Source organism: Grampus griseus (genome assembly GCF_964374135.1).
Source record: "Grampus griseus genome assembly, chromosome: 1".
Classification (NCBI taxonomy): Eukaryota; Metazoa; Chordata; class Mammalia; order Artiodactyla; family Delphinidae; genus Grampus; species Grampus griseus.
Genome location: NC_139017.1, coordinates 87,568,292 through 87,595,438, shown reverse-complemented (window position 1 = coordinate 87,595,438; position 27,147 = coordinate 87,568,292). Strand labels below are relative to the sequence as shown.

At 41.7% G+C, this 27,147-nt stretch overlaps 1 protein-coding gene across 4 annotated transcripts in view; it reads right to left on the bottom strand.

Annotated features, from left to right (window-relative positions):
- SORT1 (sortilin 1) overlaps window positions 1-26,790 on the bottom strand; it is a 44,885-nt gene extending 18,095 nt beyond the window's left edge. For 2 of the 4 annotated variants that reach the window (XM_082660128.1, XM_082660130.1), the window contains exons 1-10: window positions 26,735-26,790; window positions 25,249-25,322; window positions 14,985-15,087; window positions 14,305-14,469; window positions 11,093-11,166; window positions 8,152-8,201; window positions 7,134-7,264; window positions 3,419-3,563; window positions 2,398-2,553; window positions 672-778 (exon numbers count right to left, since the gene is read on the bottom strand). In XM_082660128.1, coding sequence (XP_082516254.1) covers window positions 672-778; window positions 2,398-2,553; window positions 3,419-3,563; window positions 7,134-7,264; window positions 8,152-8,201; window positions 11,093-11,166; window positions 14,305-14,469; window positions 14,985-15,087; window positions 25,249-25,280 — 963 coding nt within the window. In that variant the 5' untranslated portion in view covers window positions 25,281-25,322; window positions 26,735-26,790. The remainder of the gene's footprint in view (window positions 1-671; window positions 779-2,397; window positions 2,554-3,418; window positions 3,564-7,133; window positions 7,265-8,151; window positions 8,202-11,092; window positions 11,167-14,304; window positions 14,470-14,984; window positions 15,088-25,248; window positions 25,323-26,734) is intronic. The other 2 variants (XM_082660129.1, XM_082660131.1) reach the window with 1 other exon arrangement.
- Between the last annotated feature and the right edge of the window lie 357 nt (window positions 26,791-27,147).

Genomic DNA, 27,147 nt, shown 5'->3' with positions numbered 1-27,147 from the left:
AACTCCCAGGGTTCCACTAAGCTCCTCTCAAATTCTGTAAAAGTCAGACATAAAGCTTGTTTTTTGTTTGTTTTTCCTTTTTTTCTTGGCTGTCAAGACCTGTCAATCATGAAACCTGGGATCTCCTGGAGCAATGCGTTTGTATTTCTAGCTCTTGGTGTCTCCTCAGAGGGCTCATCTCCTGCTTCCACATGCCACACCGGGTCACCACCCATACCCACCGGCCACGTGGAGCTTTGGCAGAAGGGAAGAGACACCCAGTTCTCCTTCATTTGTTTCTGGCCAGTACAGCTTTGCACTGATCATGAATGGCTGGTCTATGGCTTTCTGTAGAATTCCTGAAGTTTCATAGCTGCCATCATGACTCCTAACTAATCACCGGCCCATCTGTCCACTATGTTTTCATTCAGCAGTTTAGTACAACACAAATTGTTAGCCTTCAATTTTGTTTTTCGTTAAAGACAAATAAGCCATAATATTTTGGTCTTTCTTCGCCGTTCCTATTTCCTACATCGTAGTTAATTTCAACCCCTCATTTCCAAATTTTCCACCTTTATCTGTAGACCCTCATCAAGTACAAAACTTCATTATTCAAAAGGCTGGCACTAGTAAGAGCAGAACAGAATGGCTGCTTTGCTCCAAATACATATGACAGTTGGAGTAAAACAAACCTCGTTCTTATTTTTTGCAGTAGCATCGCATTCACTGTTCTCAGGCTTCCTCAGGTGCTTCCACCTTCCTCCTTGGTCAAAAGTGATCATAGTCTGGATAGAATTATCTGAATAGGAAAAGGATGATATTAAGCCTGATACACTGGAAGCACCCTATTAAATTCAGTTTATCATTGCATAACTCTCTCCTAACAGAGACTATATAACACCGCTAGAACTCTGGAGTCCCACAAGCTTGTTACATCCAGTGAAATGGCTCAGTGCTGGTGAGTATGATATTTGAAAGAGGCTTCCCACCTGAACAGGATCCAACTGATCCCAGAAATCATCTACACTGATGCTCTTATAAAAAGATACCTTTATCTCCTTACCAGCACTAACAGGCTGACAGCTATTCTTCCTCCTTGTTTGCTTGCCTTGGAAGTAAAATCTACAGTGCGAAGGCATTCTAATCGTGACTCAGACAAGGCCATGATACGGGGCTTGTTTTAGTGAATCTCAAGATTTGAATGTATCTGCATAAGTCTCAGTTAATAATTCCTAATTGTGTCTCTCTGCCACTCCATATCCTATCCCTCTTTTACCTTTTCCTTTTTTTTCTTCATGTGTCTTCCCCATTCTCTATTCTTAATGATATAAACTGTTGCAGGGTTAAATTCAAAGATATTATGCTTTGAGTTTCTCAAGGAGAATCAAAAAAGAAAGCAAATAAGGTAAATTTCATTTATTCAATAGATGTTTTATTGTCTGTCCACTATGTGAAAATTGCTGTAAGGCTTTGGGAATATATCAATGAACAAATCAGGAAAAAAAACTTTGTGAAATATATATTCTAGTAGGGTGAGGCAGACAAACACTAGACATTGTACATAGGTAAATTAGATAGTATGTTAGAAAATAAGTGCTGTGGAAAAGACTTGCACAGCTAGAGGGGGACTGACAGTGTACGTGTGTAGGGGCTGGCAGACTGACATTTAAAATAGGATAGTCAGGGCAGGTCTCATCAGAAAGTAACACAACCAAAGGCTGGGAGGAGGAAAGCGTCAGCCTTGCAGATATCTGGGGAAAGAGAGAGAGCAGTCAGTGCAAATCTCTCAGCCACGAGTGTGTGATTCTGGTGTGTTTAAGGACTGGCAAAGGGCTGGAGTGACTACAGGAGAGTGAGCAAAGCAGAGAGGAGCTAGAAGTGAGGTCAGGGAGGAACTAGGGTGTCAGTATCACTTGGACTTTGCAGGGTCTTCACAAAGTGAAAACAAACATCCCCCACCTCCTTCCAAAAAGTGAATACATAAATAAACAAAACCTAAACAAATCTTTGTACTTTAGAGTAATGTGTTTACTTGTGCAACTGGGCCACAGTAAAGGGAAGGTCTGAGAACCAGTGAAGAGAACGCCAAGAGGAATCTCGGCTGGCTATCACTCCGCCCTCCACAAGGCGAAAAGCATAAGTGGTCTAAACTCCTTCCTGTAGGCCTGAACCTCCCAACACAGAAGGCTTATTTTATAAACAATGTAGAACCCCCCAAATCTTTCTTTCTGCCTGCTGCTGTTTTGCTCTTTCTTAGTTCTATTTACCATAACTTATTTAAAATAGAGAGCCAGAATTTACATGGATAGCCCTGTTGACTAGGCAAGCAACATTACTGGGGAGGATAGGATCCTCAGTTTCCCCAAAAGCCTCCACTCCCAACATGTTCAGCTGAAGGAGAGCTGTGCCGAGACCCACCTTCTGAGAGCACACTTGTCATGTAGACCCCACGGAGGGAGGTCACGTTGGTAAAGTCTGTCTCGCCACCTGTGGTTGTGTAGAGGTGTCGGTCCAAGGACTTGGAATAGACAATGCCTCGATCGTCCGAGGTAAATATAGTGCCAAATCCGGTATCTGGAATAGGCAAACAAACAAAAACACTAAGTCTTGGGAGGGAACAGAGAGAAAACAATAGTCTAGTCATACACATGACACATGACTGACTGACTGCACACATCAGCCAACTCTCTCCCTTCATGATGTACACGCAGACCTGAGAGTCAATCAAGGTTTGATACTCAAGATCTTCATGGCCATCTTTAATTCTAGTACCCAGCTTAGTGCCTGAAATATAGCAGATGCTGAATTTGTTGAATAAATTAATTAGATGTTACAGAAAAGCTCTTCTCAGTTATACTCTGGTGGCAGAGGCACTGTATTTAGCTTCATATCTTACACATCTTTTAAAATCTTTACACTCTAAAATAATGCTTCTCAAACTGTGGTGAAGGATCAATTTTAAGATTTCAATTATGTCACAAACTGATGCTTTTGTAAATATAACAAAAATTTATCACTAGAAAAATGAAATACAAAAGAAAGAAAAAATATAATCCTTAATTTTTTTTTTTATTATTAGAGTCAACAGATACAAAATTTCTTTGTCAAAGGGCTGTAAGAGTTTCTAAATGCTCGCTCTTGCTTTCCATACATATTTGGTAATAAAGAATTTGCAAATCAGTACCAGTCCTCCGACCATTCTTTGAGCAGCACTGCTCTAGAACACCTGGACATACTATACAAACCGCCTTAGAGGCTCAAAGCAAGTGGCCTTTTTAACAGAGGCTACATATCATCTCTAAGACACAGTATTCAGTAGGCCAGTAATAAATTCCTAGGGGTAAAAGGAAAAATTGACACGTAAGAAGGAAAGCTACTAAAATAGGGTTCAGAGCTTAAATCTCTGTGCTTCAAGGGTGAGCCACTGCACAGCTCTTACCTCCAGGTTCGTCTACATGCATGAACACCATGTCATCATTAGCTGCTAGAATAGAATAGAATTGTTCCTGCCCCACAGAGGGGAGCTGGGCCATGCTCCATGTGTCCCCTTGATCTGTTGACACATGAATCCTTCTTGTTGTATCCTGGAACAAATGCCAATATTTATCTTTTAAATTCTCTACCAAGATGCCATGTGCAGTGACACGAAGAGATACATTATTAATTATATGTATCATTATCCATTTCCTCACTGGGTACAACTCTTAAAAATGAAAGGTCCTAGTACCAATTACCAAAGCTATTTCTAACCTCTTGCAAGATCCAGGCACTGGAACAATCCATCCTACTGTAAGTAAGGTTATCCTGGTTTCCTCTTTGGCTTCTTCATTCTGGTGTGGCCCCCTAAGATATTAACCTCCCAACTTCTGACACGCCAATTTCCTTCAATAGAGATTAGGGTTTGTCGGGACCATCATTAGTTTGGCTCTATAGCCATTCGCATATGCTTGCTCAGATAATTCTTTTTATTTTTTAATTGATTAATTAATTAATTTTTGGCTGCATTGGGTCCTCGTTGCTGCACGCAGGCTTTCTTTAGTTACGGTGAGCGGGGGCTACTCTTCGTTGTGGTGCGCAGGCTTCTCACTGCAGCGGCTTCTCTTGTTGTGGAGCATGGGCTCTAGGTGCGTGGACTTCAGTAGTTGTGGCACGCAGGCTCAGTAGTTGTGGCTTGCGGGCTCTAGAGCGCAGGCTCAGTAGTTGTGGCTCACGGGCTTAGTTGCTCCGTGGCATGTGGGATCTTCCTGGACAAGGGCTCGAACCCGTGTCCCGTGCATTGGCAGGCGGATTCTTAACCACTGCACCAGCAGGGAAGCCCTCAGATAATTCTTAAAATGATGACTGCTGCATAGAAGTTTGGTCCCTTTGAGACAGTCCTGGCATAATCCAAAGAATTAGATAATTAAGGGTCTAGAAAATGGAGATGAAACGCAGGCTTGGGAGATCATGAGGGAAGTCAAAATGTGACATGTCTCCTCTTTTTTTTTTTTTTAACATCTTTATTGGAGTATAATTGCTTTACAATGGTGTGTTCGTTTCTGCTGTATAACAAAGTGAATCAGCTATACATGACATGTCTCCTCTTTAAGGAAGGCTCTCCGAACAGCCATGATGGAGGGAACATGCCAGCCTGGGAAGAGGCCAAGGAGAGTCAGAAATTAATATAATGAAGCTGATTAGGGAGTATTTACCTGTTAAAAGGAGTCTGTTGAGGAGGCAATTAACACATACTGTCTGATAAATAGTTTAAAATAGCTTCTAGACACAGTTTAGCCAGGGCACAAGAATTAGTCCCAGAGCCTCCTTATGTTAAATACTCTTCAGTGACAAGTACATTTAACTTATTTTTCTAACTCACATCTTAGATGTTTACTGTGAATCTTACTGTCACTGTTACAGGTAGAAACTAGAGTTCAAAAGCACACAGCAGAATTTTAATTTTGTAACAGTACAGTGTATAGGCGACTACCTCTGGAATTAGACAGTCTGGTTTCCACCAGGGTTCCACCTCTGGGTGACCCTAGACAAGTTACTCAATTTCCTCAAATAAAAACCGAGATAACAGTATGAACTTATAGGGTTGTGGGGAGGATTATTATGAAAGTGCTCCAGGGCGTGATCTGTAGTTACTATGTCTACTTCCCCATCTCCAGTTCTCTCTGAACCCACTCCAATCAGCCTTTTAACTTCAGTACTCCAAGGAAACTGCTTTCATCGAGGTCACCAACAACCCATACTTTTCCAACTCCAGTGGATAATTCTCAGAACTCATCTAACTATACATTTCAGCTGAGTTTAACACAGCTGACCACTTCTTCCTCCTTGAAACGTTTCTTTCAGTTGGCTTTCACGACATCACCTGTCTTGTTTCCCCCACCTCACTGGTCCCTCCCTCGAAGTCCTCTTTGCTGACTTGAACAGTCTCTTTCCAACCTTTCCCTGCTGGGGTGATTCAGGGCACCAGGTGCTCAGCCCTCCCACCTCTTCTCGACTGACTCATTCCTCCACAAGATACCATCTAGTCACATGGCCAGATGAGATTATACCATATGATTACACCATATAATTTTGGAAGATTCATATACCCAAGTGTTTACTTGACATTTCCACCTAGATACCTAATAGGCATCTCACATCCAAAGCTGAATTCTTGATTTTCTTCCCACACACTTGCTTCTCCTGCAGTCTTTGCCATCTCAGTAAATGGCACCACCATTCACCCAGTTGCTCAAGCCAAAGACTCTAAAGTTATCCTTGGTTCACCTTATTCTCTCACAATCCGCATCTCATCCATCGGCAAACACTATTGGCGATACATTTAAAAATATATCCACAATCTTACCATGTCTCCCCTCATCCACTGTTAACAGCCTGGTCCAACGTACCATCTCTCTCACTGCTGCTCCTGCTGCTTCCATTCCTGCCCCATGAGGCTATTCTACACACACCTATTCTGTCAGAAGAGACAGCCAGTTACGCCATTCCCCTGCTGGCAACCTTTTCACAGCTTCGCAACACGTGAAGAATGGAAGCCAAGGTCTTAATCACAACCTACAGAGGCCCTGTGCGATCTGGCCACTGGCTGCCCATCTCTGGACCACCCTTCCCTATGCTCCAGCCATGCTGCTCTTCTCACTTTTCTTCAGTATTCCAAGCATACTCCAGCCTGAGGGTCTTTGCACTCACTGATTCCTCAGCCTAGATGTCCATGCGGCTGTGCTCTCACTTCAGTCAGGTCTCAGAGAGCCCATCCAAACCACCCTATCTAAAACAGTGCTGCTCCGGGACTTCCCTGGTGGTCCAGTGGTTAAGAATCCACCTTCCAATGCAGGGGATGCGGGTTCGATCCCTGGTCGGGGAACTAATATCCCACAGGCGGCGGGTCAACTAAGCCTGTGCGCCGCAACTACTGAGCCCGTGTGCTGCAAACTACAGAGCCCACATGCACTAGAGCCCGCACGCCACAACTAGAGAGAAGCCTGTGCACCACAGTGTAGATCCCACGCAACGAAATAAATACATAAACAAACAAACAAATAAATAAATAAAACAGCGCTGCTCCAATTCCCGCCTCTTTCTATGTATTCACTCTGCTTTAGGTTTCTTCACAGCTTTAATCATTACCTGATATTATATCATATTGATCAGTTTAGTATCTATCTCCCTACTTGAATAGAAACTCTGAGAGCAGGACATTTATCTGTTTTGTTCACTGCTATATTCCCAGAACCTATATACCTAGTATATAGCAGGTACTCAATTAATGTTACATATTTCCATTATCTTTATTGAATAATAAAGGCAAGTAGATTGCTTTTATCAGAATCCATGTCTGAGTAAAGCCCAAACACTGGGTCTACATATCGCAAAACAGATACCAGAATTCAGTTGGTGACGCAGGCCAAAGTACAGAGGATCCCAGAAGAGTCAATCAGCCTCTATAAAAAGAACCACCTCCAAATCTTACGGTGATATTAACTATGCAAAGGGCAAGTAACTCCATCAGTACCTGTAGTGAAAGCTACCTATTTGAGGCATAATTTATTAAATATTGCAAGAGGCAAGAAACTCCATCAGTACATGTAGTCAAAGCTATCTATTTGAGGCATATTTACAGAAACATCAGAACCCACAGAGAAGAGGCAAACACCCACCTTATCAGCCATCACAGAGGCAAAAAGGAAACGTCCCCCAAGACCAAATGAGTAGATTTTCACACCAATGGTTTTGAAGCTTTTTCCCAAGTCTGAAGTTCTCCGTAATTCCAGTGCCCCAAGGTCAGCTTCTTAAACAAGACAAAATATTAATTAAAATTTCACTTACTTGTGAGCCTCTAGTTCAAAACAATTGTTTTAGAATTGTTCTTAGTTTTATAGCAAAAGAATTTTTAATCTTATGCATGTTAATCAGGTAACAATATAAAAGGATAGAGAATGAGACACAGGAAATTCACAGTTGGGTTTTATCTTTATACATGTGAGGTTTTATATTGGACAGAAAGACAGTTTACTTAATTCCAGTACAGTGTTGCATAAAAACACCACAGCATCCTGCTTTACTTTCTTCACAACACAGTTTGCAATTATCTTATTGTATTTTAAGTTGTCTTGTTTGAGTTTCGGTTTTCCTGTTGATCATCCAACATCCCTACTTGAACTGAGGCTCCGTAAGAGCAGGCCTTGGGTGTCTCGTTCTCGCCGTCCTGAGAATGGTGTTTAGCATACTACTGCAGATGCTCAAATGAATGGATAAACGAAATGAGTCCGCTGAATGAATAAATGAAAGATTACGCTTTCAGCTTCGAAACTGTGCCGCTGATTGGAAAGCCAGCGGCTTCCACCTACACAAACACAATCCATGTTCTTTGGCAGAAATCACTATGCATTTCAATTTGTTGTTTGTAGCCTCATATTTACTTTATGTAAATACACTGCTAAAATTAAGTATACTGTCTCTGTGTATAGCCTTCATTTTTTATTTGATCGAGGCAGAGTATAGTACTTGGTTGTTTGTACTTTCAAGATTTTAAAAATCACTAACAGCTAGCTATCTTTAGCTATCAAAATAACAAGAGAATGGAAACATCTTTGATGCTTCTACCTCTTACAACCCAGAATATTCTACCATGAACGGACACCAGGACACTCTTTTCTGGGACTAAAATATACTTACTGCAGGAGCCATTCACATAGGTGGTAAAGAAGATGGTGTTTTCTGATCCCCTACAGTGAGGCAAAGACAGAGAAAAGACACGGTTCAAGACTGCTAACAGACTGCATCAACCTTAGTCACTTAGTTCCAAGCACGTCTAATAAGGGTCACCTATGGGTACCAGCCGAAACAGCCTTCTTGGATGCTGTACACCGATTCTTTCACAGCCTCACATCAAGGTTCCCACAGTCTGGCCCCAAGCGTTTTCCACACGCCACCACTTCTTTATGTGAACTCTTCCAGCCGGTCAAACTGGTCTCCTTACACTCTCCAAACCTGCCTCTTGCATTTGCTCATATCATTTCCTTCTTAAAACACTCTTCTCTCGTGTGACCAAATCTTACCCTCACAATCTTCAGGCTCCAGGTTAAAATCTAACTCTTCCATGAAGCGTTCCCTGTCACTCTAACTGGAAGCCTTCTTTGGTGCAAACTTCTAGAGCAGTGGTTCTCGACCAGGGGCGATTTTGCTCCCAAGGGACATTCTTGGTTGTCACAACTGGGGGAGGGGGATTGTTACAACTGTTTAGTGGGGAAAGGCCAGGGATGCTGCTAAACATCTTGCAATGCTCAGGCTTTCCCCCCCGCAACAAAGAACTGTCCAGTCCAAACATCATTAGTGCTGTGGTTGAGAAACCCTGTGCGAGAGCCCTGTGCTACTCTGTGTCAGCCACTTGGCACTCCTTTGTCTCCTGTTTGGCTATTTTAATTGCATAGTGTTTGTCTTATCTCTCCTACTACACTACTGCGTTCTTCAGGGCAGGTACTAAGTTTTATGCTTTGTTGTTTCCCCTTAGAACCTAGTTCAATGCTTTGCATGAACTAAATAATTTAGTTCTTTCACCTCAAATAGACAACTAGGTCAGAGGTTGAATTATTTAAATTCTAACTTGGAAAGGGAGTTTCCAGGGAACTAGATTCAGACCTTGATAGTACTTATAGATTAGCACCAGCAAAAGGTGCTGGGTCTCAGAGACAGAGGACAAACTAGTGGTTACCAACGGGGAGAGAGAGGAGGGGAGGGGCAAGATAGGGGTGGGAGATTAAGAGGCACAAACTACTATGTATGAAATAAATAAGCTACAAGGATATGTTGTACAGCACAGAGAATACAGCCAATGTTTTTTAACTATAAATGGAATATAATCTATAAAAATTTTGAATCACTATGTTATACACCTGAAACTAATATAATATTGTAAATCAACTGTAACTCAATTAAAAAAGGGTGCTGGGTCTGAGCATGTTCTTTCAGAACTTTAGATTGTAACTTCCCAGAAACCAAAGATCTAAAAGGTGAGTAAATAGTTACCAGCAGCCCAGATCTTATATTTAGACACCATGAAGAGAAACAAGTTACAAAAGTAAAAAATCTTGTATAGGATACAAAATAAAATACCATTTTAAAATAACTTTTTAGTTTTAAAGATGAGTTTTCTATTTATTTCTTTTAGCTTTACTGAGGTATAACTGACAAATAAAATTGTAAGATATTTAAAGCATACACTGTGCTGATTTGATATACAGATGTAAAGGTGAGTTTTAATGATCAAAATTATTATAGTCTTATTTGAACACACCTTACATATTTTAGGTCTATCAGGAGCGAAATAATTTGTTAACTTTGTTAGTTTAAAAATTCCTTCCTGATAAGACCATATAAGATATAAACACAATTAATTAAAATACATAAAATTAAAGCAGATGTGGCACGTGTACCACAGTGGTGCTGTAAAAACCTAATTTAACCAGCATTTTCTAAAAAAGGACGCTTTACTTAAGCACCATTTTTAATAGTTTATTTTGGTAGACGTACTTGGCAATGTCTATATTACACATTTCCCTATCTCCCTAAGTAGAGGACATTAAATACTGAACTCTTCCTTGGGATTACGGACCATCGTCGTCAACGTCAACCGTATGAAACGGTAACAGTGTTCCTATTGGAAGTTACTGAGGCCTGTGTGTTCTCTTGACACAGCACTAAATCCTTTCATCCCGTTGCGTTCTCTGTCTGCCTACTCTGAGAGTTCTCCTGCCTCCATGTGGCTCCCAGGCAGTGGACTCTCAGGCTGGCCTGTGCTTGCTGTTCACACTCAACATGCCCCACCTCTGGCAGCAACCTGCTATCAACTGGGAAACCAGATCAACAAACTTGCTGAAATTAGTCAAAGAGAAAGAAGAAGGAGGCTCTAAACAAGGGTCTGAGCCTAATCAGAGTTTTGGAGGTATGAAGGCTCATAATTCTTGCTCAACCGTCCCCCCAATTCCCCAAACAAATCTCCTTTCACAGAAGGAACAAACTAAAGCCCAGAGAGGTTAAGCCTCGACTAGCAGCCGATCCAGGTTAGAACAAAGGTGACATGACTCCCAAGTAGGAGCCTCCTCCCTCCCTCCATCGTCTGTAAGCCGGGGTTGGGGAGGGGCACCGAGAGAAGTCAATGGATTTTGGTGCACGGACAGTGTGACTCTGGCAGTCGGGAAGCTCTCTGAGCTTTCTTCCTGATGCCTCACTACATTCCACATAACTGAAATGGATCTCTAGAGGAGATCTCTGTGTGCAGAGAAGTATGTAAGTCCCCACATCAACGCTGTACTTCATGCTCTTGCAACTGATGTCACCATTTACATAAAATCAACCGTTTGCAGGCAGCAGCTACTCAGTAATGTGCCTTGTTTTATACTTTACATTCTAAAACTTAGTGAGACTAAGTCTTCTTTCCCAGAAGAATCAGAGGCTCCTCCAGGTCAAGGTCTGCGGCATACCCCTCTCTCGCATCCCTTATGGCACCCTGAAGAGTACCCGGCACATAGTAAGTGCTCAATATTTATTCCTGTGACTTCTGGCAGCACCGTCAGGAAAGGTTTAGGGCCCTGCACAGATGGAATGTTCTGTTACTCACCATTTGGCCAAACATACTGCTTTGTGGATTTCTTCCCATTTTCCCCCAAAATTCTTGGACACCCACAGGCCATTCTGAAAGATTATAAATGACTTATCAAAATTCCAGCTTTATCCTGTGCAGCTGCTTGTATGACCTTTAATAACTCATATCCAATCATTCAGGACAGTAAAAACACACACTGAAATTCCATCCAAGCTTCCTGAGCTCCACAGACACACACACGGTTTATGGGGGCCCTTTGGGGTCTTGCAAGTTCAGAATAACAAATGCTTATGAAGTGCCTACTGTGTGCCAGGCACCATACCAGACGTTGCACTGGGGATACAAAGATGAATACGACACACTCCCTGTTCTCAAGGAGCTCACAGTTTAACAAGGGGTGCACATAAGGAAGTTCAATACATGTGGTAAGTGTTATGGAAATATGGTCTCTGGGGTAAGAGCAGGGAAAGGAGGGACACTGCATCAGAGATGATTTGTGAAGAAGATAGCTGAGTCTTAAATGATGAGCAGTGTAACCAAAAGAAGGCAAATGGGAGATGAGATATCACTGCACAAAGACAGACTAGTACAAGCAAAGGCAGAGAGGTGATGAAACATCTCAGTGTATGCAGGGAGCTAAAGCCTTCAGACACAGGTGGAGCACACATTCCAAGGTGAAGACAGGAGGAGCCAGTGCTGGGTTGGGGGGTGCACTCCTTCTATGCCATGCTGAGGAATCTGGTCTTTCTTTTATATGAGGTACTTGAAGTAGGTGAATGACACAACTAGTTTTACTTTTTTAAGAGGAATACTTGGACGACAGTGGGAAAGATGGATTTCAGAGGGTTCAGACTAGAAGCAGGAAAAGCAGTGACTAATTGCCACATTAGTTCATTAAGAGTTAGTGAGGCCTGACACCACGGCTGGGAGGAGGCGGCTCAGGAAGAATTTAGATGCTGGAGTCCGTAGAACTGGACGGCTTTTCCTGTAGGGCAGGACGGAGTGTGTGTGTGTGTGTGTGTGTGTGTGTGTGTGTGTGTGTGTGTGTGTGTGTGTGTGTGTGTGTGTGTGTGTGTGTGTGTGTGAGAGAGAGAGAGAGAGAGAGAGAGAGAGAGAGAGCGAGAGAGAGAGCGAGAGAGTGAGAGAGAGAGAGCGAGCGAGCGAGCGCGAGCTGAACACTCTGGGATTCTGGGTGAGGGGAAAGCAGCACTGTGGAATCTTTAGGCAGCATAAGGATGAAGGGAAGAACAACATGTCTGAGACACAGCAAGGAAGACGTCAGCTTTAGATTGAGTTTGAGGGACCTGTGGGACATCTAGCTAGAGATACCCAGGGGACAGCAAGATAGGCATTTGCAGCCCTAGGAAGAAGCCAGGACCAGAGACAGGGATTTGAGACTCTTACACATTACAGTGGTAGTAAAATGTAAGAGTGGAAGAGACTGTTCAGAGTAAAATGAGCAGGGATTTAAGGGGAGGTTGAAAGGAGTTTAAAAAAGAGACCAAGAGACAACCATTAGAAGGTAGGAGAAAAACAAAGGGAATGATGTCACAGAAGCCAAGCAAGTGGAAGGACTGGTCAATACTTTCAAGTGCAGCAGAGACTGACAATTTCAGTTACATTGGCAACACGAGCCTAGTGGGCCCAGATTCAGTGGAGGTGGGACAGAGGTGTCCCAGTACGGCTGAAATTAAATGGTGCAGATCTAGGCAGAATTACCTTCAGTCCTCCTCCACTCTCACCCACCATTCTTCTTTCTTTAACTTTTCCTCCTCTAGTAATGTTCACCTCCCAGCATTTCTAATCTACCTAATTCTACTCAGAAACAGGAAAGGGTCTGGTATCACCTATTTGCACTTTAGTACAAATTGGCCCATCTTCTCTACCCTGGTTACTTGTACTTCAGACTTACCCTTAATGGGAAGCAATTTCAGGTATAAAGGCAGACTGTGCCTGCCTCTTCCTGAGGATAGCCTGGTTTGATAAGCGTGAGACACTTGATAATTGTGATGGGGTGGCCAAAGGCAGATCAATGGTTCTGTCCATTCCTATGGGGGTCTCTCTGTTCCCTTGAAGGGCCTGCAGCTCAAGCTGCTGAAAGCCAGTTCCCAGGAATTGCTGCTTTAAGATCTAAAGCCTACCCAGAAAGCGAGTTTCCTTCCTCTGGCCTCCTTTGGCTAAGCTTAACTCTGACCTTCCTTGAGTCCTCCAGCCTCACCTCAACTCAAAGATCTGCCCAAAGAAGGCCCAGAACCCAGACCTCTCTTCCAAGTGCCCTTCTCCTCCTCTCCATGCCATCCGTATGTTCAGCCCAACTTGTCTATATTTGATAATCCTATTTCTGTCCCCACAATGGTCATTACGGCAACAGCTCTCAAATTTTAGTGTGCAGGCTCAGCTGGGGAGCTTGTTAAAAACACGAGCAACCTCGCAACCAGAAGTCACCAACATACTATATCTGGATCGGGGCCCAGGAGTTTGTATCTTAAACCAGCCTCCCAAGGGTTTCTATCTGATGTTGCTGGTCATTAGACCACACTCTAAGCAATAAGATGAGAGACAGCCACATACATATAGAGGGCAATTACGACTATCATAGTCTAGCAACTCAGCCACTCTGGGCCCTTAACATTCATGATACAGGAGACTGATCCTCCAGGAAAGGAAAAGCTGAGCTGCTCCTCAGGGAACTTTCAGAAGAGAGGCAGGAGGGACAGGGAGGGACACTGGTTTCTGGGGAGAGTATAGGAATGTGGTAGCGGGTGCAGGGGTTTAAGACTCTGGGTATTTAATACATGGGTGTCAAAGACAGAAATCAACAGGCTTTTATACCAAGGACCTAAACAAAAAAATTATAAAGATGTGGTTTGGCCATAGGAAAGGAACAATAACATCATTAGGAGTTTGACAATTTATGCTTGTCCCCTGTAGAACAAGAAGGATTACATTAAACTGTTTTCTAGTTCATTGCTCCAACAGCACGTATCTGTTCAATTTTTAAAAATTGTAATGACAACTAGACATCATACTTATCTGGAATAGATAGCACATGAAAACTGTGCCCTTTACCATATAGGAAAAAATGCAAAAAATACATACTTCATACCATAAGAAGTCACTAGAAAACAGTCCAACATAAAAAGCATTACCTACAGGGTCATTTTAAGACAGTATATTTTGAGACTATAAAAGTGCAAAAGGCAAGACAAGCTCTTCACCTAACTTACTTCAGTGCTGAGAGCTAAAAGATAATCAGAATTCTGAGGACTGTACATCATCTGAGTCAGAGGATGAAAAGGGAGATTGGTCTGAACAAAGTTCTTTGCAAAATCGGATGATCTGAAGATTCTTCCTCCGTGACTTCCTCCCGACACTTCTGCTGTTAAAATCACCTGATTAGGGAGAAGGAAGTTCAGCATCAGGGTATAATACTATGAAACTACAGGAAGTTCTTGCACCATTTTCACCAGACATTTGTTAAGAAAATTTTAGTTCCAAAAGTAAGAAGAGTTAAAAAAAACAGATTAATTGGTACACTCTACTCCTCAAGTATTAGTCTTATCAAAAGCCAGTACATTATATCTATGAAGTTGAGCCTGGTCAGTTTGAGATTAGCCAGTTTCCCCAAAGACTAAAATGTTGCCTTAAGATGTATACCTTATAATGCTAAATAACCACCACATAATTATGAAGAGTTTTGGTGCCTCTTGGACAGGGTCCAAAAAAAGAATCTGTGTGCTAAATTCCATTCTTTTGTGATCAGTATTAAATCATGTTTAATTTTTAAAACACAGTGATAGTAAACTAAATATATTGCTGTGTACCACTGGATCATTCAAATATCAACATCTGACAGCCCTGTATATGGTATCATGCACAGCTTTGTATATGTATGAATGAGTCTCACCTTCCCAGAGTTCTCAGGACCAATAGCCATGCCAAATTCAGTCCGAATGAAGGTGTTATTGATGAGATTTGTAATATCCTTAAAGTTCTTTCCATAGTCCTCACTGAGAGGAAGAAAAAAAAGACAAATTTAGAATGCAGAGGTCACGGACACTGTTGGGTTCCCACCCAGCTTCCATCACTCTCGCCGACTTTACTGAAGCACTCACCCTCCTCAAGAGGTCACAGCTTCAGGGAAGTTGATTCTACCCGTACCTCCAGTGGTGGGCCTGATTAGTGGAAAGAAGTTCCAACCCCTCATGGGTGATGGGGTCAGGAGTGAGGGGGTGATCCAGGCTGAGCCAGTAAGGCAAAAGGGGGGAATTGGGGTCTATTAGGAAACACATTTAAGACAACCACCTAATGAAATGATCTGTCTTCCTTTAGATCAGTGGTTCTTAACCAGGGTATTTTTGCCCCATCCCCCAACCCCACCAAGTAAACATTTGGTAACGTCTGGAGACATTTTTCATTATCATAACTCAGGGTTGAGTAAGTAGAGGCCAGGGGTGTTGCTAAACATCTTACAATGCACAGGAGTCCCATAAACAAAGAATTATCTGGCCCCAAATGTCAACAGCACAAGGTTGAGAAACCCCCATGTTGTAGTATGTGAATGCAAAACAAAAAAGTGCTATAAGCATTCTGATACAATGAGAACACAACTTGAAGATGAAGCCAACATAAGCGGACAGTACTGCTGAGGCAATTCTGGAATTCCAGAAAAGCAGAACCTATGACCCTGGATTGAATTGACCCTGAAACCCATCCTTCCTCTGGATTTAGTTATGAGCCATGAATTCCCTTATTATTTAAGCTAGTTTGAGTTGGGATCTCTGGTAAATGTAGCCAAAGGCTTTCTAACTAATCTACCAATGCATAGTACTCACAATAAAGCTGTAAGTTAAGTCCCCCACCAAAGTTACCATCCCTAAGCACAAGTCTCTTAATGCATGCAGCACTCAGCTAGGGAAGACAAAGAAACTTAATCTCAACTCTTGGGTTGGTAAAGCTTTTCCCAAAAGTTCATTCCAACAATATCTTTGAGAGGTATTAAATTCCATGTTTAGATTTCAAAAAATAAAAGAAAACAAAGTCAGTAGCTGTTTAATTTTGACAGGTTTAATACTATACACAGTTCTGTTACGATATATAATGCTAAAAGCTTAATATTCATTAAGTTTCAATGTCCACGAGTGATGACCACTATGTACTGCAAGTTAGTTGCCCAGTGATAAACGCAGTGTACAGTGGTCTTCAATGATAGTATACATGACTTAAAAGATGGTACAATTTTGGTAGCAGCCTCAACAAAGAAAGAATCACAGAACCACAGAACATGAGAGATACAAGGGACTGAAGAGAACACCTTGTCCAAATCCCTCATTTCACACATGAGGAGGTTCAAGGGGAAGCAATTCATCAAAAGTCAACCAGTTAATTAAGGGCAAAATTGAAACTACAGTCCAGTTCTCTTAACTCTAAGCCCCAAACTTGACACAACTTTTAATTATGTGTTAGGAATTCTTCCTTTGCAACCTGTGGTCTTTCTCTTCCTTGCCAGGGATTGTGGCCTGGCAGGAAAGATCAGCTTATAGGAAGGTGGAGAGACACAGGAGGGAAGAATCTCTCAGTGTCTGTACAGGTCGCCGACAGAATGCTAAAGCAAACTACATGGGACTTTAAGTTGTCTTCCCATCTCTCAGAACATACACAGAGAAGAGTCCTAGTTAAATAAAACAGGGATTAGGTACCACCCAACTGATTCCCGTATTACTCTTTCTTGGCTTTGGAGTACAAGAGTTCTTATCTTCCCAACAGCAGGCCAGGAGATATGCATAGGGACTTCCCTTGTGGCGCAGTGGTTAAGAATCCACCTGCCAGTGCAGGGAACATGGGTTCGAGCCCTGGTCCAGGAAGATCCCACATGCCGCGGAGCAACTAAGCCCGTGCGCCACAACTACTGAGCCTGTGCTCTAGAGCCCGCGAGCCACAGCTACTGAGCCTGTGCTCTAGAGCCTGCAAGCCACAACTACTGAAGCCTGCGTGCCTAGAGCCCGTGCTCCGCAACAAGAGAAGCCACCGCAATAAGAAGCCCGCGCATCACAATGAAGAGTAGCCCCCGCTCACCGCAACTAGAGAAAGCCCACGTGCAGCAATGAAGACCCAACGCAGCCAAAAATAAATAAATAAATACATTTATTAAAAAAAAAGAGATATGCATAAACATGTCCTAGTTCTACAGTGCCTGTATCATCAATAGCTCAGACAACGTCTTAAGTGGTCTGCAGTGGCTCGATTATCACCCGCTTACACGTTGCCGCTCCTTCACGACATCCCGGGGACCCTCCACAACCCTGCTGACAAGTCTGCTTGCTTTTCAAGAACTTGGCACAACAAACACATCCCTGCCCTTCAGAAAAAGGAAGTGACATGAGTGAAACAAAAATCATCTGCTGCAACACTCTGACACTTTAGCCAGTTAAACAAACGGAGCACAGTGGACTAGTTTCAACCTGGTAGGATTTAAAGTAGGGTTTTGTGGAGGCCGCGTTGGGCTCAGGGATATATTTTAATATAGCACTTTATTTTAAAGTAGCTTTATTTTTTATCAGCATTATATCAGCATACATGATATATCAGGAAGAGGAAATCAATGAAACACCCTGAAAAACAAATCACTTCTCAAATTCCATATGATAATAATAGAGATATGAACAGTAGTCAAACATTAACAAAGCCCTATAAAACCATCTGTTTTAGAAATAAGTCTTTTTAATAACAATTCTATACCTCAATCCTAATATCTGCTCTTTCTGGTTACTAAAAATAAATGATCACTTTTGCTTAAATCTGTGGTATAAACACGCATAAGAATATGTACATTTATAACAAAAAATAGTGCTGGAATACAAATATTTTTGGAATAGAGCCTAATACCCCCAAAGAACATGAAAAATCCAGACATTTAAATAAATGGGAAAAAAAAGGTAATCACCACATGGAGTCCTGGTAAGATACAGCATCAAAATTCCTAGTAAGTAGAGAATGGACTTGAGGACACGGGGAGGGGGAGGTGTAAGCTGGGACGACGTGAGAGAGTGGCACGGACGTATATACACTACCAAATATAAAATAGATAGCTAGTGGGAAGCAGCTGCATAGCACAGGGAGATCAGCTCGGTGCTCTGTAACCACCTAGAGGGGCGGGATAGGGAGGGTGGGAGGGAGACGCAAGAGGGAGGAGATATGGAGATAATATGTATACATATAGCTGATTCACTTTGTTATACAGCAGAAACTAACACACCATTGTAAAGCAATTATACTCCAAAAAAGATGTTAAAGAAAAAAAATGTGTTGAATGGATAAACCAATGAATAAATGAACGGATGCAAAAAAAAATTCCTAGTAAGATGAAAGACTCAGGAGGGCATTTTTCCAGAAGATTCACATGCTGACTGACACTCAACCCAAATGTCAATAGCCAAGGATTACACCCTTGTTTTTGAGCACGTTTCATTTACAATAGAGAGGAACTTGTGACACCGGGCATCTGACCTGCAGACATTTAACGAGAACAGTAAAAGAATCCTGGGGCTTCCCTGGTGGCGCAGTGGTTGAGAGTCTGCCTGCCGATGCAGGGGACATGGGTTCATGCCCCAGTCGGGGAAGATCCCACATGCTGTAGAGCGGCTAGGCCTGTGAGCCATGGCCGCTGAGCCTGTGCGTCCAGAGCCTGTTGCTCTGCAATGGGAGAGGCCACAACAGTGAGGGGCTCACATACCAAAAAAAAAAAAAAGAATCTTATAATATCTCAGAGAATCTTATATTTTACTTTTCTCAACAATCAAAAAAGCACAAATATCCTCATCTGGTTCGCTTTCAGGACTAACCATTTCTCTACTCCTTTAGTTCATTTTTGCCATGATTAAGTCACTATAAATTATTACATAAAAGCAACAAGGATGACAACTAAAAAAATGATAGTTTTATAGTTTTCACTAATGGGGAAAGCTTATACAGTTAATCTTCATGATTCACGAATTCCATACCTGCAAATCTGCCTACTCACTAAGATTTGTAACCCCATACTCTTGGCACTTTCCTAGTCATTTGCAGACATGCACAGGGCAGAGAAAAAAATTTGAGTCAAAAATGTTCCCATCTGAGGTCCAACAAGGGGCCACTCTGCCTTCTTGTTTCAGCTCTTATACTATGCCTGAGTATCGTCCTCACGGTCTATATAGTACCATGCATTTTGCATTTTTGTGCCTTTTGTTGGTGCTTTGCTGTTTAAATAGCCCCCAAGCATAGTGTTGAAGTGCTGTTTAGTGTTTCTGGAGAAAACACGTGAGTTAGATAAGCTTCTTTCTGGCATGAGTTGGCTGTGAGCTCAATGTTAACGAATCAATAATACACATAAGGTGTCTTTAAACAGAAACACACACAAAACAAGATTATGTACTGATCAACTGATGAAAATGAATGATGTGGTCAGAGGTTTGCAGGAACCTAATTCTGTATTTGCCCCAGGAACAATGGTTCAGTATTCACTAATTCAGTATTCACGGAGACTGTAGAACATAACTATCGTGAATAATGACAATTAACTGGATTGAGATTTCCAGTTAAAAGATCAGTAAGGAGAATGTAGGTTATTAAAATGTGCCAACAGAATTACAGACCTGAGATCACTGCCAGGTAAAATTGGCAGAACTTGAATTTACATTAAACTAAACTCCTAATACTTCAGTCTCTTTTTTTACCCCAACTGTCTGATGCTACCTTATGTGTTTTTATTTAATATTTCATTGTGTGTTATCCTTATTGGAAAAGGATGCATGTTTTCTATAGCTATTTTGAAAATATAAGAGGGAAAATAAAGAGGGTAAAATATTGTAAGTAAAATCACAAAACTTTTTTTATCAGAAGGAATATGAGTATGTAACTAAGGTCCTTATTTTGCTTTGATAAACAAGACAACCCTAAGAATAGGTATTTTCATGGGAATATTTCTTAAGTGACGAAAACCACCTCGTTTCATGATTTTTATACGCCCTAGGTTTGTAAAAGTGAAGCTGTAGTAAAATGCCATCATCATACATTTCAATAAACTTTTTCTTTAAGAAATAAAAAGCAGGAAAATATATTTTGTAGATGGAATTTATGCTAACCTTGTAACTAAAATATGCAGTCATTGTTAATGATCTACTGCAGTGAAAACTGAACCAAGCATATCATTAAAAATGTTGTCATAGGGGCTTCCCTGGTGGCGCAGTGGTTGAGAGTCCGCCTGCCGATGCAGGGGACACGGGTTCGTGCCCCGGCCCGGGAAGATCCCACATGCCGCGGAGCGGCTGGGCCCGTGGGCCATGGCCGCTGAGCCTGCGCGTCCGGAGCCTGTGCTCCGCAACGGGAGAGGCCACAACAGTGAGAGGCCCGCGTACCGCAAAAAAAAAAAAAAAAAAAAAAAAAGTTGTCATAACGACAGGCCTTGGAGAAGTTGGTTTACTGAACTTTGCTTTAATATCTGTTCTATATCTTTAAGTTATCCTTTTGTTTTTTTTTTTTCTGGTACGCGGGCCTCTCACTGTTGTGGCCTCTCCCGTTGCGGAGCACAGGCTCCGGACGCGCAGGCTCAGCGGCCATGGCCCACGGGCCCAGCCGCTCCGCGGCATGTGGGATCTTCCCGGGCCGGGGCACGAACCCGTGTCCCCTGCATCGGCAGGCGGACTCTCAACCACTGCGCCACCAGGGAAGCCCCAGTTATCCTTTTTTTTAAAACCTCAAGTAACATCCTGAAAAACTTACATTGACTATGGAATAAAATTTAATGTGAAATCTCTCAGAGATTCCCTTATTAATTTCCAAAATCTGAACAACTCTCAACAGGAAATAGAAATCACAAATAAAATAGCCCAGCAGTTTTCTGGTAATTTGGTACAGAATTTTGCTGTACATAATGCTTACATGTGCTTTACTAAGTAGCTAATCTTACAATGAAAGGTTAGACTCAAGGCGCCATAAAACAAAAAGGTGCAAAACATCTTTTAGTTGCCAAAAATCAAATTATCATCTTAACTGTAGCCAGTTATTTCCTTTTTAACTTCATATTTGCAAGTGAGAGGCAAATGTACTTTATAATCTATTATATGAATTAATATTACTTAACAGAGAATCAAACTTTATACTATTCAAACATGATTCCTTTTAATTGAAGATATTAATATATTATTCAATTCTACCCAAACACTAATGTCTAGGGACTTTATTTCCCAAATCTTTCAACAATCCTCTTTCACAACCTGACGACTGAAGTATGCTCCAACTCTGCACAGCTAACAGAGACAACTTCCTTCTCCTTGTGTGCGCCTCCATGCAGTACTACTCAAGGCAGGTGGCATGTGATCAGCTGCCTTCTATTTGAATCCCAAATGAACCTTTGACTACATAAGATGTAGCAGAGAAAGATAATCCAATAAATAATACAATCATTAAAGCTGTGAAAAACAGAAGAATCTTCAGAGTAGTTTCAACAGGCTTTTATTTTATTCCTCAGTTAGGCAAGTTCAGCATATTCAGGACTCATTTCGATCAAACTGCTCCCTCCCTTTCCCATTTCTGAAGCAACATGTGCCTCTTGGCTGGTGTGTCCAACAACATGAGTCACTTCAGACCAGGCCAGGCCAGCCCAACTGGAGAGGCAACGAGGAATATTTAGTTTCCACCTAAACTCTGGAAGAGTTTTCACTTCACAGCAGGGAGGAAGTAATTAATATTCAAAATGACCTTTGTACAACCAACCAACCAAACAAACAACCCGCTGTGCAAAATGAAGAAAAAGAACCTTAGTAACATGATAGTATACCAGAAACAAATAGGATTACTCTCTGGTAAACTGCATGTTAGTGGTTTCTCACAAGACTAGACAAATATAGGATGGAAAAGGGCTGAGTCAGATGGTGGTAGGTATTTAAACAGTAACATAGTGATACCATTTTGTTTGGTTTGGTTTTGTCTCAAAGTAAGCACAACACTGAAAATCAAAAGAATAGGAAAAGAAGTCATGAATACACATTTCACTCCCCACGGGTATGACGCAGGTCTGTCAGGTCCAGTTCTAGCCACAGGATTAAAGAGCACTATAGAGACTAAAAAGTGAATTCAGAAGGCAAGCAAAAAAATGGCTGAAGCAACAGATTTAGGAGATAATTCAACCAAGAGAAGGAGCTTATAAAGGCTTCAAAACATGTAGAGATCAATCAGAGAGGAGGTTTTCATTTGCTACCAAAACATAGACTGGAAATAGGCATCTTCTGTGACACATCTGTGTGATATTGATTACAGCGGCATTAACAATAGTGAAAAAATTAGCTACGACTTAACTGTCCAAGAGAATAATGATTAAATAAATTCTTTCAATCTAACAAAAATGATGGGTTACTAGCAGAGGGAATATGACAAGTATCATGGTACGAGCACTGACCAATCAGAATGGTTATAGTTTGCAACGCCAAGCGTTACTAACACCTGCATGTTGGCGGGAAAGGGGGGTGTGCATCTGTAGAAGCCATGGAGGCACCTGCTGTCAGGCACTTTTTATCAACTAGTTCGGAAGGCTTTCAATTCATTTAAAAAACTCTACCACAGTGCCAGTACATGCTGGCTACATACCATATCTGGCCGTTGGCACAGTAGCAGCTAAGAGCACCAAGTTCTTACTCCGTGCCAGGCACCGCAAAGCATAACTCGCAGCAGCTCTAAGGTGGCCGCTATTATCATCTTTCCTTTACAGACGTCCAAAAAGACTCAGGGAGGTTAAATGACTTGCCCAAGTTCATTCTGCTCAAAAATGACAATGCTGAGATCCAATCCCAGGCCTATATGCCAATAAAATTTGGCAACTTTACACTATACCATGTTGCTTCCTAGACTATCTAGCCATATGGTATAACATTATAGGGGGAAAATCAAGATAATAAACTGTAAATAAGATTACTTGACTTGAGGGTGAATTTTTTCTTTCTTTTAAAATTTCCAAATGTTTTATAATATGGTTATATTGCTTTTTAAAAAAAAATTATTTATTTTATTTTTGGCTTGCTGGGTCTTCATTTGTGCAGGCTTCTCGTTGCGGGGGCTTCTCTTGTTGCAGAGCACAGGCTCTAGGTGCACGGGCTTCAGTAGTTGCGGTGCGTGGGCTCAGTAGTTGTGGCACAGGGGCTTAGTTGCTCCGCGGCATGTGGGATCTTCCCGGACCAGGGCTGGAACCTGTGTCCCCTGCATTGGCAGGTGGATTCTCAACCACTGCGCCACCAGGGAAGCCCTGCTTTTTTTTTAATGAAAGGTGCATTGGTAAGAAAAACTGTATCATAAAGAAAGATTTTACCACAGAAAATTTTTTTTAAAAATGGAAAGAGTTATTAAAGTTACAAAAATTTTAATGCATTTTTTCCCTTCTAAAACAGGATACTTTTCATATGTCTGAAATGGTTCAACTACTGTTCTAACTTAATAAACAAAGTCACCTATAAATTATAGCCCTTCTAGAACTAGGATTCTATAATACATTGTCAATCTTTATCAAACAAATCAAAAATATTATTAGTCTAAGAATTATTAGAGAAGGCAAGCCATTCATTCATTCAATTAATATATACTGCCTGCCTGCTATGTGTCAGACATTTGGCTAGTTGCTAGAGAACCCCAAGTTAGTCAAGAACCTGCCTTCATGGAGCGTACAACAATTCCAAGATGGCAATTCCTTCTTGGCCTATTTTTAAGCTAAAGTCACTGTGCTAAAGGGCAGAGAGCACCATCTCCAGGCTCAGGAGCAGCAGTCAAGGGTCACCTATTGGGGAAGGGAGGTTGGGCTGATCTATCTCAGAGTTTCACTCCCACCTTGGCCAAGACCAACAATCAAAAAAGAACCCTGAGAAAGTATGATGGCTCCTGGGAGATCCTTTGGCCCTGAGGGTAATTTCTGTGTCATCTGCTGAAATGTCAAATTTCTTTAGGTCTCTAGGGGAAAAATGGGATAGAAACAAATGATTGGGAAGACAATCAACAACTTCTGGATATTAGCTGGTTTTGAATTTTATGGGTAACGAAAAGAACCCTACACTTTAACCAAACTATACTTTTTTTTAATAATTAATTAATTATTTATTTATTTATTTTTGGCTGTGTTGGGTCTTCATTGCTGCGTGTGGGCTTTCTCTAGTTGCGGCGAGCAGGGGCTACTCTTCATTGCAGTGTGTGGGCTTCTCATTGTGGTGGCTTCTCTTGTTGTGGAGCACGGACTCCAGGCACATGGGCTTCAGTAGTTGCAGCACGCGGGCTCAGTAGTTGTGGCTCGCGGGCTCTAGAGAGCAGGCTCAGTAGTTGTGGCGCACAGGCTTAGCTGCTCCGCTGCATGTGAGATCTTCCCAGACCAGGGCTTGAACCCGTGTCCCCAGCACTGGCAGGTAGATTCTTAACCACTGCACCACCAGGGAAGCCCCCAGGCTGTACCTTTGAGAAGATAATTCTAAAGCTTTGTGAATGTCACAGTACAGACTATGGTTCCAGAACATACATTACCACAATCATTACCAGGCACTTTGGTACGTCTGATCTGAGAACCTCCTCCTGATCTAAAAACAATGTTTGGGGCTTAAAATGTTCGATAAAAAAAAATTCACTTGGGGGAATTCCCTGGAAGTCCAGTGGTTAGGATTCCACGCTCTCACTGTGGCGGCCTGGGCCTGATCACTGGTCGGGGAACTAAGATTCTGCAAGCTGTGCGGCATGGCCAAAAAAAAAAAAAAAAAAATTCACTTGGAAGATACAGTAAGTATTGTAACTTCAGGGGTATAAAAACCATTTTTTGCTCATAATAAATAGAAAGATGGTTAAACACTAAGCTACCTCCCCACAAATATCCATTTAAATTAATATGCATACACCCCTATAGACACTTCCTTCATCTTCCTTTACTGTTCTGCCACTCAGTCAGGTCAACCTAATTTCCTTGGAACTAGATCCCTTTTCATACTTCTTCAGGTTGCTAAGTAGATAGATATTAAAAAGTGTGCTGAGTGTGACAGTCTGGTGAAAATTTAAGATGGCCAGAAGATCTTTTAAATCAACTGTTGGATCCCATCATGTCTAGAAAAGCAGAGAACTTACATTCACAATGCATTACTCAGTCAGATGCCCCAATCATATGCTAGGCATCTCACCTTCGATATAGCTTGGACTGTCCGAAAGTCATAATTACCAGTGGTACATGGAATGTAGTCAAGACGAGAATGATCTGGAGAGACAAAAGCATGTGGTAAGAAACATAGTCCGATTACATGCTTCCAACAACTGACCATATGAACGATTGCCAGGAGCCCTACTTCGTAGGAGCCTACATTGCAATACTATATCTGAAAACCAAGAAGGACCAAGTGATTAGGGCTTACAATGATTCAAAATTTCCACTCATTTTGTTGAGATGGTCTCATCGCCTACATTTGAAGCAGTGAGACAGAGCTAATCAACTCCACATTACAGTAAAGGAAGGATTTAACTATTTTGTATTCACATTATTGTAAGATATTCTCAAGCAAGAATCATCTCTCTGCTTACAGAGGCTAGAATAGGGTGGATGCTCTAATAGAAGTCACTATGTCACATCGGCCCTTTTCTTCTTCCCCCGGCCGTTAGCTCTCCATGAAATCAATTTTTTAAATAAGCATTTTTCTAGAGAAAAATATGCATGAAGGTAAGATTGTGAAAGATTAGAACAAGCGGCTAGGGAGTCTCAAATAGCCATATAACAAATCTTGGAGACAGCAACTGTCTTAGATAAATGGATAAATCATGAGAAACAGGGAACAACTCAAATTTTAGAAGAAAACGAGACCTGCTTGAAGAAATTCTACCAGGAACTTAAAATTTAATTTATAACTTACTCTTCAGTGCCAAAATTATATTTCTTTCAGCTCTTGATACAGCCATCACGTGCCTCAGTGCTCTGATGCACACATTACTGGAATACTAGAGGGGCATGAGCTATGGTCCCTGACGTTGTCAGGCAGGGTAATAACCGACACAGGTAATGCCAAGCCCTGATTCAAGACTTGAGGCCAATGAATCCTCAGCATCCCTCCTACTAGGAGATGGGCTACATACTAGGATGGATAAGGGGGAGCTTATTGACTCTCCCATTCCCCCGATCCTGGCAGTACCTCCTTTGTGGTAGGGGAAGGGACAAAAGATGGAGCTAACAGCGATAAGCCCACGGGCGCTACAATCCTTCAACATTAACTGTGGGAAAGGACACCGGAACAATACAGTTTGGAGGAAAAATGCCAAGATGTGTAATGTGCAGTTTTCCGCTTCCACACAGAAGTTTTCCCTAGTACTTTAAGTCTCCCTTTTCACACATAGCACTCTCTTTCCTCTTTCTTCTTCTTGCTCATCTTGATGCCAAGCAGCCACCAAGGACTAAAAAGGTGTTTATCTTCCTATTATGGAAGAAGGTGGTCACAAGATGTTCCTAGTTCTAAAGCAAAACAAAATCGACCACAGCTTCCTGAAAGTCTGTCCAGCAAACATGCATTTTCTACGACTGAGGTTGGAGACAATTTCAGAAGGTAAAACACTTAGCGCTTAAACTCCCCAAATCTACACCATCTTCTTGTTAGGTTGAATCAACAGACTCAAAACACTACTTACCCCAGTGGTATCTCCAACCCAGGACAAGGATACTGAGCCACTGAGATCATCAAACACATGCTATAAGGGAAAAAAAAACCTCAATTTAGAAATGACATCTCCTCTTCAATCTTTGACTTTTTTAAATAATACAGAACACTATTACTTTCAAAGTAATTATGTTTATAATCATAAGGGGATATGGATTCCTGGAACAAAAAAATTTGGACAAGATAGTATTTAACCACTTAACCTAAATTACAAATAAGTTGGAAATTTCAATTCTCTCTCATACAAAGTAAGCCAAGCAGATGAGTTTTCTTCACTGCACCAGATGGGGAGATGGGATAATCTATTTGCCTTCTCCAACAGAACTAAATATAAAGATATAGAAAGTATTCTTAGGATATTTTAAAACAAGAGATCACAGCCCA